Below are 19,232 nucleotides of genomic sequence, written 5' to 3'. Positions count from 1 at the left end.
AGAAAGGAACAGATAACAAACAAGGAATGAAAAATGATAAGTGGTTGCCAGAGTCCTGCCATCTGCAGAAGTTCTCTGATGACTCTGCAGTGGTCGGGTGTATAAGAGATGGACGGGAGGATGAGTACAGGGCAGTAGTGGAGGACTTTGTGGAGTGGGCGGGAAGAAATCACCTGCTCCTGAACGTGGCCAAGACCAGAGAGATGGTGGTCGACTTCAGGAGGAAGACGAGGGCTCCACAACCGCTGAGAGTTCTGGGAGAGGAGGTGGACATGGTTGAGGAGTACAAGTACCTGGGTGTGTCCATCGACAACAGACTGAACTGGAAGACCAACATCAAGGCTGTCTACAAGAAGGGGATGAGTCAACTCTTTTTCTTGAGGAAACTTCGATCCTTCAATGTGTGCAGCAAGATGTTGGAGATGTTCTATCAGTCTGTTGTGGCCAGTGCATTGTACTTCGCTGGGGTCTGCTTGGGGAGCAGCATTGGAGCCGGAGACACCAACAGACTTAACAAACTGCTTAAGAAGGCCGGCTCCATCATCGGCTACAAACTGGATAGTCTGGAAAAGGTGGTGGAGAGGAGGACGCTGAGGAAACTATTATCCATATTGGATAATCCTGACCACCCTCTCCACCACCTGCTGCAGGGACAGCGGAGCACTTTCTCCAAAAGACTCCTTCAGCTCCGCTGTCACAAGGACAGATACAGGAGATCATTCCTGATACAGGAGATCATTCCTGCCGACCGCAATTAGATTGTACAATAACTCACCTCTGGCAAAATACATCACATAATACTGTTGACTGTGTTTCTTGGTTGTTTGTATATAATATATATAGATATATACTGTACTGTATATACTGTGCATTTTATATTTATATTTTATATTTTTACTGCTATTTTACTGCTATTTTATTGCTTTTCTATTGTTCTATTATTATCTTATTGCTTCTGTATGCTGCTGTAGCGAAAAAATTTCCCCTCGGGGATTAATAAAGTAACTACCTAACCTAACCTAACCCAACCATGGCTACAGCACGTCAATTCGTACGTGACCGCTGCACTGACGACGCTCGTCTCTCTCCAGGTTGTTTGCCTCGAAGTGCAGCGGCTGTCTGGAGAAGATCGAACGCTCCGAGCTGGTGATGCGAGCTGCGCAGAGGGTTTACCACCTCGGCTGCTTCTGCTGCTGCATCTGTGAGCGCCAGCTCTGCAAAGGAGACCAGTTTGTTCTCAAAGAAGGTCAGCTGCTGTGTAAGAGTGACTACGGGAGGGCGAAGGACCTGCTCAGTGCCGTCAGTCCAGACAACTCCGACTCAGGTGAGACAGACGGCTGCAGACTGCAACGTAACATCTAGTTATTTACTGCTGTGCTGGTATCATTTGTCATCAGTGGTGTCAGAGAGAAACACTTCAGACCGATCTGCAGTGTGAGATGAGAGAACTGCGTGTTTGTGTGTGTGGTGACAGATAAGAGTGAGGATGAGGATGTGAAGTCAGAGAAGTTCCCCGCAGCAGGAAAAGGCAGCGATGACATGAAAGACCCTCGTCGGTCCAAACGGCCCCGAACCATCCTCACCACCCAGCAGAGACGAGCCTTCAAGGCCTCCTTCGAGGTCTCCTCCAAACCCTGCAGGAAGGTGAGCACCGGTGGTTTTATAGTCACAGATTCTACTGAAATGATCAACTGTAAAATGACAGTTAAACTTTACTTGTCAGTCGGATCAGAACGGTTGCAGGACTGTTCGTGTCATTCAGGTGGATTCACACTGACAGCAGAAGACTGAAGTCGTTCAGCTCCAGTAACACGTCACAGAAATACTGCACAACTACAATAAGTTCCCCAAAACTGCCAGAAGACTCACTGTGTGATGTGATGATTGAACCGTAACAGACGAAGAAGAAATGTGGTTCGGTTTTTGTTTTGTTGTAAATAATATTTTATAACCAACATAGATTATTATCTGTATATTGTGGTACCATTCTCAGTTTATCTCACGTTTAACTGTTTCTTTTAAACTGAGACAAAACGGATCAAATTAAAATAAAATAAAATAAAATACAACCCTGTTTCCAAAAAAGTAGTGACGCTGTGTAAAATGTAAATAAAAACATAATACAGTGATTTACAAATCACATAAACATATATTTAAATGAAAATAGAACAAAGTCAACATGTTGCAGCGCGACATCATTTCATATCAGATAATATAATGTGGATTTCATTATTTAACAAAGAATAGGATGTTATTTCAAATGAAATCAGTTTGTTTCTAAAGAATACACAATATTAGTGTCTACCTAGTGCAGCAGAGGTTGACTGAGTTTTTAATACGAGAGCATAATAATAAGGTGTAAATAACTGCACTGCCGAACACTCAGTCAACATGTCCGGTCTTATTGAGTTGATACAAAGGAAATAAACGACGTGACGCAGGAGACGATGGCAAGTGGAGCTCCTCATACCGTCAGGAGATCATCAGCATGCTGAATACAAAGAAGAACATCTGGCAATCATAGTGATCTGATGCAGGAAATCTGCAATGTGAGGCTTGAGACTCAATGAGAATTTATGAAGTGAGTATTTTCCGTGTTTCCAGGGATAACTCTTTAACAGATCGGTTGCAGCTTTACTGATTATATTTAACTCCAGTTCTCTGTTTTCCATCAACTGCTGCACAAACCGAGAGCTCTGAGGCAGGAGATTGAAAATGATTGTCGTTAACATGGTTAACTACCAGCCGTCTATATTATCTACAGAGGAAGACGTGGTGACATCAGGTAACCAGCAGGTTCACATTTGAAATCAATGTGGTGACTAGTTTACGTTTGCGTCTCACGTGTGCGGTGAATCATTTAGAAAATAGATCTGACGCCTATTTTTCACACATGCAGCACAGTTCCCACGAGCTGACTCCAAAAACATAACCAACGAGCGCTCTTAAATATCCGACAGGACAATGTTGTTCTCCCCAAACACTGGTAGGGACACGTCCCCGCTGGACGCCGGCACTCCCACATCCTGCAGTGTGCTGCTGTCTGCAACAACATGCTCCCAAGTGCTGTGTGGTTTACTGAGTTCCAGAAAAACTCTGCTGGATCAAAACTGGACTCCAGAAGGAAGTACACGATGTTTGCTTCATGTAAAGCTCTCTGAGATTAATAACGTGTCTCACCTGCTTCTCACGTCTGGTAAATATGCACCAAACTGAGACACACAGGATGTTTGCATATAAAATGAGTGTGACTGTTCTGTGGTTCGCAGGTCAGAGAGACTCTGGCTGCAGAGACGGGACTCAGTGTTCGCGTGGTCCAGGTCTGGTTCCAGAACCAGAGAGCGAAGGTCAGTGAAACAGAACCAACAGAAAGAAGCCGTCAACATATTGTAATGTGTTCCTGCTGATGCTGTTTTCACAATGTGAGATGAAGAGCAGTGATGTGTTGATGAGGATTCAGACAGCTGAGGACCTTCTGACAGGAACAGTGACGTCACTGACTTTAACAGCATCAGACAGAATGGAAACAAATCAGATATACTTTAAACAATTAAGTGAGTAAAAACAAACGAAACGATTAACAAAATTAAAAGAATTAAAAACAATATTAAGCCAAAACAACAACAACAAGGATATTCATGAGCAGCAATTGGAAGTAGAACCTACAGCGTGTATGAAGATGCCGGAGACGGGAGGACGTGTTTGATTGTTGACACCAGTTCTTCATCAGTTAATCTTCACTGGATCAACAGTTTATAATCTGCTGTTTGCTCGGCATCACAAACAATCAGCTCGCCAACAGGTTTTTACTGGAGTCAATGATCAGTCAACACGCTACTCCACTGTGAGTGTTACACAAACACAGTTTATTGAAGTCACACGATCTCCAACATACTGAAGTCACATGATCTCCAACATACTGAAGTCGCATGATCTCCAACATACTGAAGTCACATGATCTCCAACATACTGAAGTCACACGATCGCCAACATACTGAAGTCGCATGATCTCCAACATACTGAAGTCACATGATCTCCAACATACTGAAGTCACATGATCTCCAACATACTGAAGTCACACAATCTCCAACATACTGAAGTCACACAATCTACAACATACTGAAGTCACACGATCTCCAACATACTGAAGTCGCATGATCTCCAACATACTGAAGTCACATGATCTCCAACATACTGAAGTCACACAATCTACAACATACTGAAGTCACACGATCTCCAACATACTGAAGTCGCATGATCTCCAACATACTGAAGTCACATGATCCACAACATACTGAAGTCACACAATCTACAACATACTGAAGTCACACGATCTCCAACATACTGAAGTCACATGATCTCCAACATACTGAAGTCACATGATCCACAACATACTGAAGTCACACAATCTACAACATACTGAAGTCACACGATCTACAACATACTGAAGTCACATGATCTCCAACATACTGAAGTCACATGATCTCCAACATACTGAAGTCACACAATCTACAACATACTGAAGTCACACGATCTCCAACATACTGAAGTCACACGATCTCCAACATACTGAAGTCACATGATCCACAACATACTGAAGTCACACAATCTACAACATACTGAAGTCACACGATCTACAACATACTGAAGTCACATGATCTCCAACATACTGAAGTCACATGATCTCCAACATACTGAAGTCACACAATCTACAACATACTGAAGTCACACGATCTCCAACATACTGAAGTCACACGATCTCCAACATACTGAAGTCACATGATCCACAACATACTGAAGTCATCAGTGACATGTTTGGTAGTCACCGGTAGTCGTTTTCTCTGCACGTCCAGCTGACCCGGAACAACAGGAACCTTCCACAGTGTCTGCCTCCATTCGTCTGAAGGCGTCTGCACAAGCCCCACCTGATGTCATGTCGGTGTCAGCGACCTGCACTGTAGGTTGCTGGGGCAACGGGCCTCGATTTTCAGAGCTTCTTCCACATGGTGCATGGAGGCCAAGGTCCTGGCATCCCTGCCATGCTGGGAAAACGCCTTTGGATCTGCCCAGCAGCGTTCCATCTCCTCCAAGAAGGCAGGAGATGGTGGAGCCGTAAACAGGAGGCGACAGGAGTCCGTCTGAAGAACGGACTGCCAGTAAGATGAGTATCTGTGGAGCATCGTCCAGACCAATCTTAGCCAGGGCTGCACGCAGCGCTGCTTACAACGGGACCAGAACTCCTGAGGGAAGTCTCTGAGCCATCATGGGCCTCAACACTCACAGGCTCCGCCCCCTGAAACGACAGCTCACCTGGGTGCTAATGCACCTTCACCGCTTTGAAGCTGAGAGTTTGATGCCCTTGTTGACATCACGTCATCCTCTCCTGAGTCCCGAGGGACCGTGTCCACTTCATTTACTACCACTGGAAGGAAGGAAACGGAGCCGCTATGTCCTTGTTGCTGGTGGCGGTCCCATGAATAACCTTTGGTCCAAACACTTTATTGTTCATTAACTGCATTTTAACACCAGTTCATTCATTCAGAACAGCTAACAAACACACAGGGGTCCCGTTCTGAATCCCACAACGTTTAAAGCGGTTGATGAGCACATTTTATAGATTTCCATGTTACACCTCAGACTCATCTGAATCATTTGATATGTCATTCAGATTTAGATTTCTCACATCACATGATTTCTGGTTTTGACACAGTCTCCTCACGAAGTGTGTGTCAGACACACACCAAGCTGCTTCCTCTTTATTTATTTACAGATGAAGAAGTTAGCCCGCAGACAACAGCAACAGCAGGAGCAACACAGCAGCCAAAGGCTAGGCCAAGGTGAGGATTTATCCTGTGTGTGTGTGTGTGTGTGTGTGTGTGTGTGTGTGTGTGTGTGTGTGTGTGTGTGTGTGTGTGTGTGTGTCTGTGTGTGTGTGTGTGTGTGTGTGTGTGTGTGTCTGTGTGTGTGCTGCCTTCCATCATGCAACAAAAGGAACAGTACTACTGTTGAATCTGTCCATGATAATTGTCCCCCATCTACTGACAGACAGATAATTTATGAAATATTTGGCAAAACAGCTTGAAATATTAGATTTATTCTGGGAACAGTAAACTCTGGAGTCACTCGTCAAACACTCCCAGTTTTGTAGGCTTTGCATGAGTCTGAAGCCAAAGTCACATCTCCGCTGGTAAATATTCTTTTTTCCACCGGCAGGGCTGTAAAGCGAAGCCGGCGTTCTCCCCGCAGCTTCGCTCCTCATGGCTAGCGGGCTTATTGCCACCGTGGTCTCACGGCGGATATGAGCAGACAGTTTAGATAAGGGTCTCAGTGCTTTGGCAGGCATCGCCTCTATCTGTTCAGGGACTTCCAGCATGTCAATATTGGTATAGCAGCAGGATTTATTACAGTGGAAGCTGCTGGTGTTCACCAAATGAGCAAAGCAAACCAGCAAATGGGGGTTATTTAAAGTTGATGTAAGAATGTGAAGAAGCCTCCTGGATGACTGTTTAGGCATCTTCAACATCAAACAGACTTCCAGTTTAGAGAATAAATTCACAGTATACTTTTTTTTTTTAATCAGAAACCATTTGTTGTACAGTTTTTAGAGTCTGGAGAGAAAAATAAAAAAAACATTTGTGTCTGTGTTCATGTCTTTAGAGATGTTTAAGCTCTTTGTTCCCAGAGCAAGGAAATCCTATTTCATTACTGCTTGTCATTGATTTCAAATTTATATTCATGCAGCCACACAGGGAAGTATCTCAAATAACACAATAAAAACACACACAAGCCCATTTATATTCAATTGTCTCAGATGTTTGCACATTTACCCGTTTATATTCAGCATGAACAGAACATAGAATATAGAATAATAATTGACTGCTGGGACACAGTCTTTAAGTGTTCCCCTTTTACAAATTAGATGATGAGTTTTCTTCCACTCTGTGTGACCCACGTGGTCATATATAAAGAGCAGTGCTCTGCTGCAGTGTTGATCTAATCCCTGATCTCTTTAATCACAGAGCTCTGAGTGTCTGAGAGTCAGTGAGTGTGAAGCCTGTAAAGATGAGCACTTGTGGTCTCAAGGATCAAATTAGACTTTCTCACAGTCTGTGAAGGTGGCTGAGTGTGAGATACAGTCTACAGTTGTAACCCTGTTCTCTTTGTTCCCGCTGACTCTTCCAGAGGTGATGTCAGGTTGTATGGAGGGGCTGCTCACTTCCTACTCAGGGTCTCTACATCCAAGACAGCAGCAGCAGCAGCTGATGACCATGAAGCACAGCGGCTACAGTACGGATCCTTTCCAGCAGGGCCTCACCCCACCACAGATGCCTGGTGACCACATGCACCCCTACGGTTAGCACCATGTTCTCTATCTGTTTTACTGGGTGGACTTCCTGTTATGTGTTCTCTGTATTTTCCTGTTTTTTTTTCTAAATCATTGAGGACCGGAGACTCTTGTCCATCATGCATTTTTCATGTCATGATGCTCCAGATGTTTTCAATGATTGACAGGTCTGGACTGCAGGAGGCCAGTTTATCAGCGGACTCTTCTACTAGAGAACCATGCTGTTGGAATACGTGCAGAATGTGGTTGGACGTTGTTCTGATGAAATAAACAAGACCTTCCCTGAAAGAGACGTTGTCTGGATGGCAGCATATGTTGCTCCAAAACCTGAATATATCATTCAGCATTAATGGTTCCTTCCAGATGTACAATCTACCCATGCCATGTGCACTAATGCATCCCTGTACCATCACAGATGCTGGCTTTTTAAGTGAGTGCTGATAACAAGCTGGATGGTCCCTCTCCTCTTTAACCTGGAGGTAGCAGCGTCCATGATTTCCAAAAAGAATCTCAGATTGTGATCCATCAGACCTCAGGACAGTTGTCCACTTCACCTCAGTCCATCTTCAATGATCTTGGTCCAGAGAAGGCGGCGGTGTTTCTGATCATGTTTCTATCTGGTTTCTTCTTTGGAGAGTTTTAACCTTCATTTGTGGACGCAGCGATGAACTGTGTTCACAGACGATGGTTTTCAGAAATGTTCCTGAGCCCATGCAGTGATTTCCACTCCAGAATAGTGTCTGTTTTTAATGCAGTGCTGCCTGAAGGCCGAAGATCACCACCATCCAATATTGGTTTTCAATAAATAAATACAAACCGACAGAGAAATATTACTTCAGTTTCCTTCGGCTCAACAGAGCTTCGTAGCCCCATGATAAGTGTATTATTTGTAATAAATAAGTGATAGCTTAATGAAGTCTCTGCATGATCCTCTCAGTGTATGTTGTTGTCCAGCTGATTCTGTGTTCTCCACATCTTCTCTACTCTGTCCAGGTACTGACTCCATGTTTCATGACATTGACAGTGACGCCTCTCTAACGAGTCTCAACGACTGCTTCATGGCCGCTTCAGATATCGGCTCCCTGCAGGCGGCGGTGGGAAACCCCATCGACCGTCTTTACTCTATGCAGAGCTCCTACTTTGCCTCCTGAGACTGTGTCATCCCCGTTGGTCCAACCCAGTCCACCACGACTCCTCCCAGGTCAGGGACAGTGAACACACAACGGTGCAGACACAAGACACGAAGACCACCAGGTCGTCCTGCAGGACACGAGGTGGCGAGCAGGGACATCTGACTGCAGGACGCGATCCACCAAATACACCTGACTGAACTCCACCAGCCAAAGCAATGGGAAAACTTGAAATAGCCATCACACATGTCTGCTTGATGGAGTAGATTGAGCTGGATTCATTAGTAGGACAGGCAGCTGCACAGACACCGCAGCAGAAGTGTTTATTGAGGGTACGAAGAGTGAGAAACTTTGTCTAAATCCAAGAGTGACACAGAAACATCAGTCTACATGTTTCAGTATGAAGTCAGTTGTTTTCAATGGGAAAATAAAGCAAATATCTCAGTGTCTCACAGCATACTAACACCAGAATGTCAGGGTATTACAATCTGCTAAAAGTCAGACATTCACAAGTACGCAGATCAACAGCACCTGTTACTAATGATCAGTTCATACTCAATCAGTACTGGTAATCATGGCATGTACATTTTTTTTCAATAATTATTTCTATTACCAGAAAATGCTGTCAGTGGGGCACCAACCTCCACTTGGGAGTTGGATTGAGTCATGACGCTGTTTGATATCGAGTGGAAATGAACATTTATATCAGAGTAGTAGTTTTCATCGGGCAGAAGTTGTTTTTGCAGATCTTGTTTAACCGCTGAGGTTGTTTAAAGCATCTGCAGGACGAAGGGGAAAACAAAGACAAAGGGACACGTCAATGTAACGTCACCTATGGCCTTGCTTTAGTCCTCCTTCCACTCATTCTTACTTACTGAGTAGCTCTTTGTGTCAATATTAAATCCAGAGCCAGATATCGATGCTGATAAAGCCTTCTGGTGCATAAATGTTCGAACGGGAGCCCGAAGCCAATCGGGGACATCAGGGTACTACACATGGGAAAGGTTTTGATAACACTATGACCTAGACCTAATTATTCAACCCAGTATCAAAGAAAAATGTAGATAGAGACACTGGTCCACTTCAGCAAAACATGAGATTGCCACGCTTTGCGCTGTCTAGGCGTGAAAGTTACACGTTTTCCTGTAGTGGATGAAAATGAAACCTACTGCATCCTTAAAGCTATGTGATTTACAGGGAAATTAATCTTTTAGCAAAAACACCAAGTTGAGGTTACTAAATCAGCATATAGTTGGGGTTAGCAAAAAATAAAAACGTGGTTGGATTTAGGAAAAACAAATGATTTGAGTTTGGAAACAACAACAAAAAAACTTTAGAAAAATGTCCTCACCTGCTGGACTCAAAACTTGTCGCCCTGCATAGCAATCTGTGACTAATGCCACCAAGCCACCCTTCCTTCCTCCTTATACCGCCATACGCACGTCACATGACATTTACATGTCTGTAAGTTTCACACATTTAAACATGTAACTTTCACGCCTAGACAGCCCAAAGCGTGGCTATCTCACGTTTTGCTGGAGTGGACTGGCGTGTCTATTTCACGCTTTGCCGTGCTACTGGGTTGAATTATTTACAATAATCTAATTATTGATTTAATTAATGTACTAATCTATTGTCAAAACCAATTACATGTAAGAAAAAACAAGAAAACACTGAACAGTGTTTAGCTTTTTATAACCAGCAGTGTGAAAGTGGAGAGATGTGAACATGAGAAGAGCTGATCTTTATTAGCTCCTTCGTCTTGGTTGGATATTAGGGCCAAAAATGTTTCAACACACAATAGTGCAATAATTCATTCCTGTTGTTTTATGGATTCTCCACTGCCTTGCATTGATATTGTAAAAATATTCTCAGTCTTTTAATTAAAAAAAATAATTTTAAGTTCCATGTTTTGACAACTATTATTCCAATACTGTTCTTAATATTTTAGTTTTTTTTTTTTGTCAAAAATCAGCACTGCATTAAACAAAAAATAAAAATAATTTTGGTACTGAGAAAACATTGAAACTACTTTTTGTGATGATAGCTGACCACCAAGCTTTTCTGGTGTAAAACTCCAACAGTCTGTGAGCCAGCTGACAGTTATCTGTTTCTAAATGTATATAATGTAATATCCAGTTTTTTATGTTAGAACAGACAGCAAGTTATTTATTTCTCACAATACGCGTTTACAATATATTGAAACATTTCTATTTAATAACAATATGATCCCATTGTAAAGTCCACAAAACAAATGATTTGATTCTGGTATTTATGGTATTTGTGTTGTTTTAATGGCTGTACAAATTAGTGTGACTTTGCTATTTATTTTTTCAATTAGATCATCCGGACGTTATCAAGGATGGATTTCAAATGTGCAAACTTACCAGAAGTGTTGCTACTCCAAATAAAAATGCTTTGTTGTGAAGTTTTGTCTTCTTTTTCTCATCTTTTTTTTTTTTTTTTTAGAAAAAGTCAACTAATAGTGATATCAAAATTTTAATTGATCAAATGTAACTCTGATATTGTAAGATATAACATCAAAATACTGTATATTCCAACACGGGCCATCAAGCCATGGAAAATGGGACTAGCAACTCTATGAGGTTGTAGGCAGAGCTTTAAACTATATTTTGAAACTATTGGAGCAGCCTTTAACCAACCACCACTGACCAGCATATACCGTATGTTGTACCCCAAAACTCTGCCACCACCGCCATTGCTATGACTACTTCAACATTATCTCACTCAGCCACACGAGTGGGGCTGGCTGAGCAATTCTTGATGTAATCTATTAATGTCTGTTTACAATTAAATTCAGTGGATGTGCTGAAAAAGTTCAGCTCCATAGGATGTAGAGAGGATTTATTTAGGTCTTTTTAATTTTTTTAAGTGCCCTCACCTCTCGGGGACGCAATCCAGAGCCGTCTCGTAAGCAGCAAGCGTGGCAGCTCATTGGTGAGTGAATTTGTGGGGGGATGAGAGGCAAACTGAAAAGTGCTTTGAGACCTCAAAAGTTAGAAAGTGCTAAATAAGTGCAGAAAAATTACCAAAAGTACCAGAAGGTGAATATTAAGTCATGACTTTATTTTGAAAAACATATTACAACATCTAGACCCAATTGGTTTCTTAAGATGCTGTTTACTCAAGATTTCAAATTATTTATTTTAACTATTACAGAAATGGGACCTCAAGTTCATATGTTTCTTATTCATGAGTGACTGTTTTTATTACACAGAGATTTTAAATAGAAAAGATATGATTTTTTTTTTTTATAAATAGATAAGCTATTTTGTCCAAAAGCTCTGGATATGAAATAGTTAAAACTATCTCCTCCTTGACCAGCAACAGCAATGGAATGCTGAATTACTCAACAGCCAATAATATGGTACTAACAGGAGGAGTTATCTGGCTGAGGAGTTATCTGAAAGACAGTTTGATGATATTTCAAGTTTTACTTTTCTTGCCTCACTTTAAATGTTTCTACTTTCTGAATCAGAGTCTTTGGAGCTGCATCTTCCTGCAGCTCATTGTTCACGTCTCACATTTCATTTTGACAAAATTTGCAGAAATTGTAAAACCAAGACAAAAGCAGGACCAAAGTTACACACCAACATTTTTTAAGTCTCACCTGATTCGAGCTCCCTCAATCTAAATCTGTTTATCTGAACTCAATCCTAATCCTCAACCGCGGCCTCTTCACTCTGACCCTTGAGACAAACAGCGCGCACACACACACACACACACACACACACACACACACACACACACACACACACACACACACACACACACACACACACACACACACACACACTTGCAGGTCCACACGAGAAAGAATCAACTGCACAACCCAGGCAGATGCTGCAAACACACACCTCAGATGTGCACACGCTGTCAGGGTCACTGAACAGGACATGTAGTTCACCTACGTCTTGACTTGGTTTCCTGACTGACAGACAGCAACGATATTTACCCAGCATACAACTAATCCCGTCCTCTTTGTAGGAGATGCGAGTTAACATGAGTGGAATAACTCCATTTGTTCCGCTCCGTCAAGCTGCTGGGTGAAAAGCAAACAGACGCCTCTTTGCCAAACAATTGATCATAAAAAAGTAATTCATACAGACGGCAGCACGCAGAGATGAGGTGTGATGAGAGCAGTCAGGTGGAAGAAGGACTGAGACAGATGTCAGCGGCTTTCTGCACCATGAAACCTGATGCTCAACATCGTTTTATCAGTAAACGGTTCCCAGGTGATTCAGAGGACAACCTGCTCACAGCACTCCTCCTGAGCATCCTTCAAATGTAATCGAAATGTATTCAAAACATTTATTAGATCAACTCAAGAGTCCTTTAACAGCCTTGTGTTAAATATAAAGAGCCTCACACACGGCACTGAGTTTAAACCCAGCGTTTTCACACTCCAAGCCTCCTGTTTGTGTTACAGTGTATAATATGTAAAATATAATGTTAAACATTGAGTTTTGGTTTCACATTGTCATTTTTTTTTTAATCTCCATCCTGTTGTCTTCACCTCGTCGGCTCCATCTCCTTCTGCTCAACAGTTTATAAACGTGTGCGTCGGACCTTTTGTCAGTTTGGTCAGTAGCCTTTTCCATTTGAATTCCATTCGCACAATAGTATTATTATTATTATTATTATTACTATATCTATAATTATTATTATTATTATTAATTAAAACAACTTATTTTCTGAGGGGGAAATAAGTGCTGGTAAAAATAAGTTCTAAGTTTGAGCATTTTACTTGTAAATCTATTTTTTATTTCCTCTCCCCGTGTCCGACCGCAGCTCATTTTTACTTCCATTATTTCTTTTTCTCGTAGTGTTAAATGTACGACGACAGCCTCCCTCAGCTCCCAGTAATCAGTCTGAAAGTTCAGAGCATCCGAACCATTGTTCAGTTTGATCCAGATCGAAACCACCTTGTTTAATCGGAACAAATTTCGGTCCTTTGGTCCAGAACGTGGAGTGGACTGGGGGAGTCAAACTATTTGTTCCACAAGTCAATATGATGTCATTCACTAAATTTATTCCTTCTGATTGATGTTGTTCTATTTGAAAATAATTAGTCGTTAGGCTACAAAAGCACGGTATATTTGTGGGTGGGCGGGGCTTAGTGTCCTCAGGTTGTCAGTCAGGTCATGTGAACATCCTCCTCCCCAGCTCGTCCAAATATGATCACCTCTGGCTCCAAAAAAAAACAGGATGGCGACAGCCGAGACGCCTTAAAAAGGCTTATAAAATGCCCGTTGACACACCCATGTTAGCCGCCTGTCTTCCAACGGCTGATTTTACACTTGATTTGTTTGACCTGTTTCTGCAGTGAAGAGCAGGTGAGCTGTGAGTGATGAATATGAATGACAGCCGTTGGTCCTTTTCACACGTCTGCAGATTTGATCTGACCTAAAAGAACCTTCGTACATTCCTGGAGCTCTGCGTAAATAGAAGATAAACCGTGAAATGTAGCTGATGTCCCCTGAGGCTCCTCTGGCTCCACTGCATGGAGCCGTGGCAACACGCTGCTTCTCTGCATCTTATCGCCACCGTGATCTGACATCGCAGGTGTGAGAGAGGAGAGCAGTCAATCTAACTGAGCTGCTCTGAGTCATGACACAGCTCTCTACCCTGAGGACAGGTGTGCTGTCTGATGTACCCTGAAGCCGAGTCGTTGGCTGACACTCTGGCGTCCACCAACCTGGAAACAAACGGACCGTCTGTGACCTGTTGACCTCGGTTACATTCCTGCCGAACTCTACCTCACCTCGGGGAGAAAGACGAGGTACTGCCAGAGGTTCGGACGCCTACACACTCTCCACGTTTCATGGTTTTCACACCTTAAACACCACATTAGAGGCATCGCTGTCCCTGAAGCAGGTCGGCGATCCTTAAAGAAAAGCTAAAGAAAAGCATCAAGTTTATTTTTGACGGAAGCTGGACAGAGATCATGACAAGGTGAACAGAGCAGATCGGCCGGGCAGGAAGTCAGACAGGAAAACAAAAAGCATCTGGTCAGTTTTCAAAATAAAACAGCCTGCGATCGAACAACTAAAGCCGGAAATACGTTGACATTCATGTTGACAGGCGTTAGTGTGGTGAACGTATGCGTGTTACTGGAGGACTCCACCAGAGGGCGCACTACAATAAACAATAGACAATCGAGGAGGTCACGACTTTGGTGATTCAGGTATGACAGGGGGACAAAACACGAAGGTGGCTCCGCCCGCTCTCCGGTACACGGACGTAACCGTCTAAGACTAGTTTCCATTTGTTTTGCGGGTCCTTGACCATCTCACGGCTTCATACTGACCCCACACTGCCCTTACTGCTCATTTGTATATTGCGTGTTGTGTACACTTTGCATTAATTTCTGGCACGTGCACAACCAACGCTCCGAACAGACGCAGGATACGCAAGGAAGCCATCATGCTCACATGAAATTATAGTTTACAGCGAGTATGTGTCCGGCCTCATTTCTACATCCCCGTCTACCCCCATTTGTCTGTTAGTTAGGACAAGAAATGTGTTCTCCTCCTGCAACATGCTGCATGTGAAAAAGTTACAAAATAATAAGGAAGATTCAAGTTTTTTAACGACTAAAACACGTCAAACATTAGAAAATAATGTCCCTCGTGGTGAGTTTTGGTGAAAAGAGACGTGTTTGAATGTAGGATGGTGGCGGGACGAAGCAGGTGGCGGGATTCAGGAAAGTCTGGACGTCTTCCTCAGATATCAAACCTATATGTACTATGAGTCCTCTTCAACAACTTGGCAAACTCATGAGATCCTCTTCATCATCATCGGGTGTAGAAATCCAAGATAACATCAAAGGGCATCAAAGACCTGCAGATCAGAGTTTTTATTATTACCTTCTAATATCGTGTATATGGTTTTATTATTATTTATAGATGTAGCAGCTCAATAACGAATAATACATCTTACTATAATTACTTCAGGGGCTGTTATGCTCACAGATACATCACTGCCGTTTTTCATGGGAGAACAGTTTTCCTGGATGTGAGCCTCCACCTCTGAAGAAAACCTCTTTTTCTTCATCTTTAATGACTGAAATTGTAGTTGAACTGTGTGTAAGGACATTGTTTCGTAATGTACACACTTCCAAAACAAACACCGCTGTCCTACATGAACCTAATATTGGAGTATGAAGCTTGTGGCCAATCAGTAGGCTTCATTCTACAGTCTGTCAGTGAGGCTCCTGTCGCCCTGTAGCTGCCTGTAATATGAGACGTTTCCCTGACTTATGACTCCGATTTGTTTATTGTTTTATAAAGAGCTCCTTCTCTCCGTCTGCTCACATCATCTGGATCTATGGAATCATTTTGGGCCTGAACTTGCAGTGAAACCTAAGCTCTGGCAGCCTGACATCATTCATTAATAACAGCAGGCTCCTGATGACATCAGCAGCACAGAGGAAAGAGAGTTCGCTCATAAACATTAAAGATGGCTGACACCTGTCTGCAGCTAAATTAGCAGCTCACCACAGAGCCAGGATTGTGTATGAGAGGCTTGTCCCTCTGTGACCCGCTGCTTCAGGTGAGCCTGAAAGATGTTTGTCACCAGCTGGCGCTGACACGCAGACTGCTGGTTTACTGCAAACTTTGAGTCAAAATTATGTTTTTCATGTTTTCCTTCGCAACCAGAGACACATTTGGCACTCAAACTAACGCTGAAATACGTTATTAGAGTGCATTTAATGTAATTAGAGAACAGAGATAACTGCAGTTTCTGCTATAAATAAACATAGACATATCTACTGAGGAGACTGCTGGAGTTTTGAAAGTGAAATGTGATCTCATTCTTGCCTGATATAGGATGTCAGCTGCTCAACAGTTCAGCGTCTCCTTTGTTGTATTTTTCATGTCATGATGCTCCAGAATAGTGTGTTTTTAATGCAGTGCTGCCTGAGGGCCGAAGATCACCACCATCCAATATTGTTTTCCATCCTTGTCCCTTGTGTTCAGAGATTTCTCCAGATTCTCTGAATCTTTTAATGATATTATGAACCGTAGATGATGAAATCCACTAATTCTTTGTAGTTTCACATTGAGGAACATTATTCTTAGATTGTTGCACTATTTTCTCACACAGTCTTTCACAGAGTGGTGAACCTCTCCCCATCTTCACTGCTGAGAGACTCTGCCTCTCTGAAATCATATTTTAATACCCAATCATCGTACTGATCTGTTGCCATGGCAACCTGATTAGTTGTCAGATGTTTTTTTGGGGCGTTTCAGAAGTTTTCCAGTCTTTTGTTGATCTTGTCACAACATTTTTGAAACGTGTTGCTGCCATCAAATTTATAATGAGCAGATATTTTTATAAAACAATCAAATTTCTCAGTTTCAACATTTGATATGTTGTCTTTGGTCTATTTTCAATTAATAATGAGTTTGCATGATCCCAAATCCTTGCATTCTGCTTTTCTACTTACAGCAGTGAGGATATGTCTTCCTCAAAAAATGTGGACTTTCAACCTCGAGAAATGTTTAGTAGGCGTCCTGAAGTGATTTGTATGGAGACAGACATGGAGTTTATCAGGGCAGCAACCAGTAGCTGAGGAAAACACAAAATGGAAAATGGAACAAAGAAAATAGGAGCTGCTGCATAAAGAAACGTTGGTGAAGTTGTGGTCACTTACTTTTAAAACCAGGATCTCTGATTTTTAATTCTGCAGAGCGGTTCCGATTTTCAGCAACAAAGTCTAGAATTTACTTTGTAGAACCTGATGTGCTTTTTTGACTCAGGTCAAGAGAAAGATCTGTCACCTCCTCTGAATGTCCACAATGCTCAGTCATCCATGCAGGCTCACCCGAGTGATCCAGCTCAACCACCTCATGTGCTCATCTCATACGTCTCAATAAAGTCCAACTTTCAGATGGGAAGGATAGCAGCACCAAAGATTTACTCAGATGAGAACTGTCCAACTCACAAACGCCTTCTGGTTGTTTTGACGCATCAAACTTTCATGGCGTTAAAACCACAATCAAGCTTCCGAGAGGTTCATAAAAGCTGGAATAGTGACGATAGAAAGAAGATGAGGCAACAGTAGATGTTTGAACTTTTGGTCCTTCAAGTGTGGATCCTGATCGGAAAGCCAAGAGCCCTGAGCATCTGGATGGAGTTCACAGGCGGTCAGAGCATCTGCTGGGATGAGGGGTAGCTTTGCTTGATCCAGGAGCTCAGGGCACTTCTGGCAGGAGCTGAGGTATCCAGGCTGCTGAAGGTTCCTGCAGGAAGTGGATCCAAGCTTCCTTTACTGGCATTGGCAACACAAAGGTGAACGCTCCTCTCTTTTAACATGAAATATAAGCAAGTGTGTTGTTACAACCAGAAGGCTTTGGTACTAATGTAATAACGACGGTGATTTACTGATAGCCAGTAACCACCGTCGTTAAGCCACATTTATGACTAGATTCAAAGCAAAGGCCCACGTTTTCCAAACGTGGCCCGGGCCAAAGAATACTCAGCAATTTAATTTAGGCCTAAAAATTCTCACACATATGACACGAATACAAAACAGACAACCCAAACCCATCATCTTTTCATTAAACAATAAAGTATTTCAACCTGTTTAGAATGACCACATTTTTTCATCCATATTCCTGTCTTACTCACCAGATCCTGGGATGTGTGTGCAATCCCTGCACAAAGACAGGAGGAATTCCAGCTTGTTGCTTCAAGCCCCTGCACAGTCCCTGGAGTTATGTAGAAAACAGCAGGGCAGTTTGTGATCTTAGTAAACATACAGATGCAGTCTAAAGTTTACACACGTAGAAGGGGCATGAATATCAGATATATTATATATATATATATATATGTATAATATATTATGCAACATCGTTTCCAAAAAAGTTGGGATGCTGTGAAAAATGTTAATGACAACAGAATGCAATGATTTGCAAATCACATAAACACATATTTAATAAAAAAAATTAAAAAAAATAGACCAAAGAAGGAATATAGTGATGAAACTGAGAAATTTTATGATTTTATAAAAATATGATTTGGGATTTGATGCCAGCAACATATTTCAAAAGAATTGGTAGAGGGGAATGTTTACCACTGCGTTGCATCACTTATACTTTTTATAACACTTTGTAAACGTTAGGGAACTGAGGAGACCAGTTGCTGGAGTTTTGAAAGTGAAATGTTGTCCCATTCTTGTGTGATATAGGATTTTAGCAGCTCAACAGTTCAGGGTCATGCTGGATGGTCCCTCTCCTCTTTAACCTGGAGGATGCAGCGTCCATGATTTCCAAAAAGAATCTCAGATTGTGATTCATCAGACCACAGGACAGTTTTCCACTTCACCTAAGTCCACCTTAAATGAGCTTCTTCCAACTAATCAAGCTACCATGGCAACAGATCAGTACCATGATTGGGTATAAAAAGAGGATTTCAGAGAGGCAGAGTGTCTCAGCAGTGAAGATGGGGAGAGGTTCACCACTCTGTGAAAGACTGTGAGAAAATAATGCAACAATCTAATAATAATGTTCCTCAACGTAAAACTACAAAGAATTATTGGATTTCATCATCTGCGGTTCATAATATCATTAAAAGATTCAGAGAATCTGGAGAAATCTCTGAACACAAGGGACAAGGCTGGAAACCAATATTGGATGGTGGTGATCTTCGGCCCTCAGGCAGCACTGCATTAAAAATACACACTATTCTGGAGTGGAAATCACTGCATGGGCTCAGGAACACTTGTGAAA

General features: G+C 42.3%; 1 protein-coding gene across 1 annotated transcript in view; it reads left to right on the top strand.

Moving 5' to 3' along the window:
* Positions 1 to 9,544, top strand: part of LOC138210113 (LIM/homeobox protein LMX-1.2-like) — a 29,821-nt gene extending 20,277 nt beyond the window's left edge. The window contains exons 3-8 of the mRNA XM_069169067.1: positions 1,092 to 1,324; positions 1,475 to 1,644; positions 3,270 to 3,347; positions 5,771 to 5,837; positions 7,183 to 7,353; positions 8,339 to 9,544. Of these exons, the coding sequence (XP_069025168.1) occupies positions 1,092 to 1,324; positions 1,475 to 1,644; positions 3,270 to 3,347; positions 5,771 to 5,837; positions 7,183 to 7,353; positions 8,339 to 8,496 (877 nt within the window). The 3' untranslated portion in view covers positions 8,497 to 9,544. The remainder of the gene's footprint in view (positions 1 to 1,091; positions 1,325 to 1,474; positions 1,645 to 3,269; positions 3,348 to 5,770; positions 5,838 to 7,182; positions 7,354 to 8,338) is intronic.
* Positions 9,545 to 19,232: the final 9,688 nt, after the last annotated feature.

This window comes from Embiotoca jacksoni, unplaced genomic scaffold (assembly GCF_022577435.1).
Source record: "Embiotoca jacksoni isolate LCO1_2020_lvr unplaced genomic scaffold, fEmbJac1.0.p SCAF_42, whole genome shotgun sequence".
NCBI classification, from domain to species: domain Eukaryota; kingdom Metazoa; phylum Chordata; class Actinopteri; family Embiotocidae; genus Embiotoca; species Embiotoca jacksoni.
Note: the sequence above shows the minus strand (reverse complement) of the source record. Positions and strands in the feature narration are given on the sequence as shown.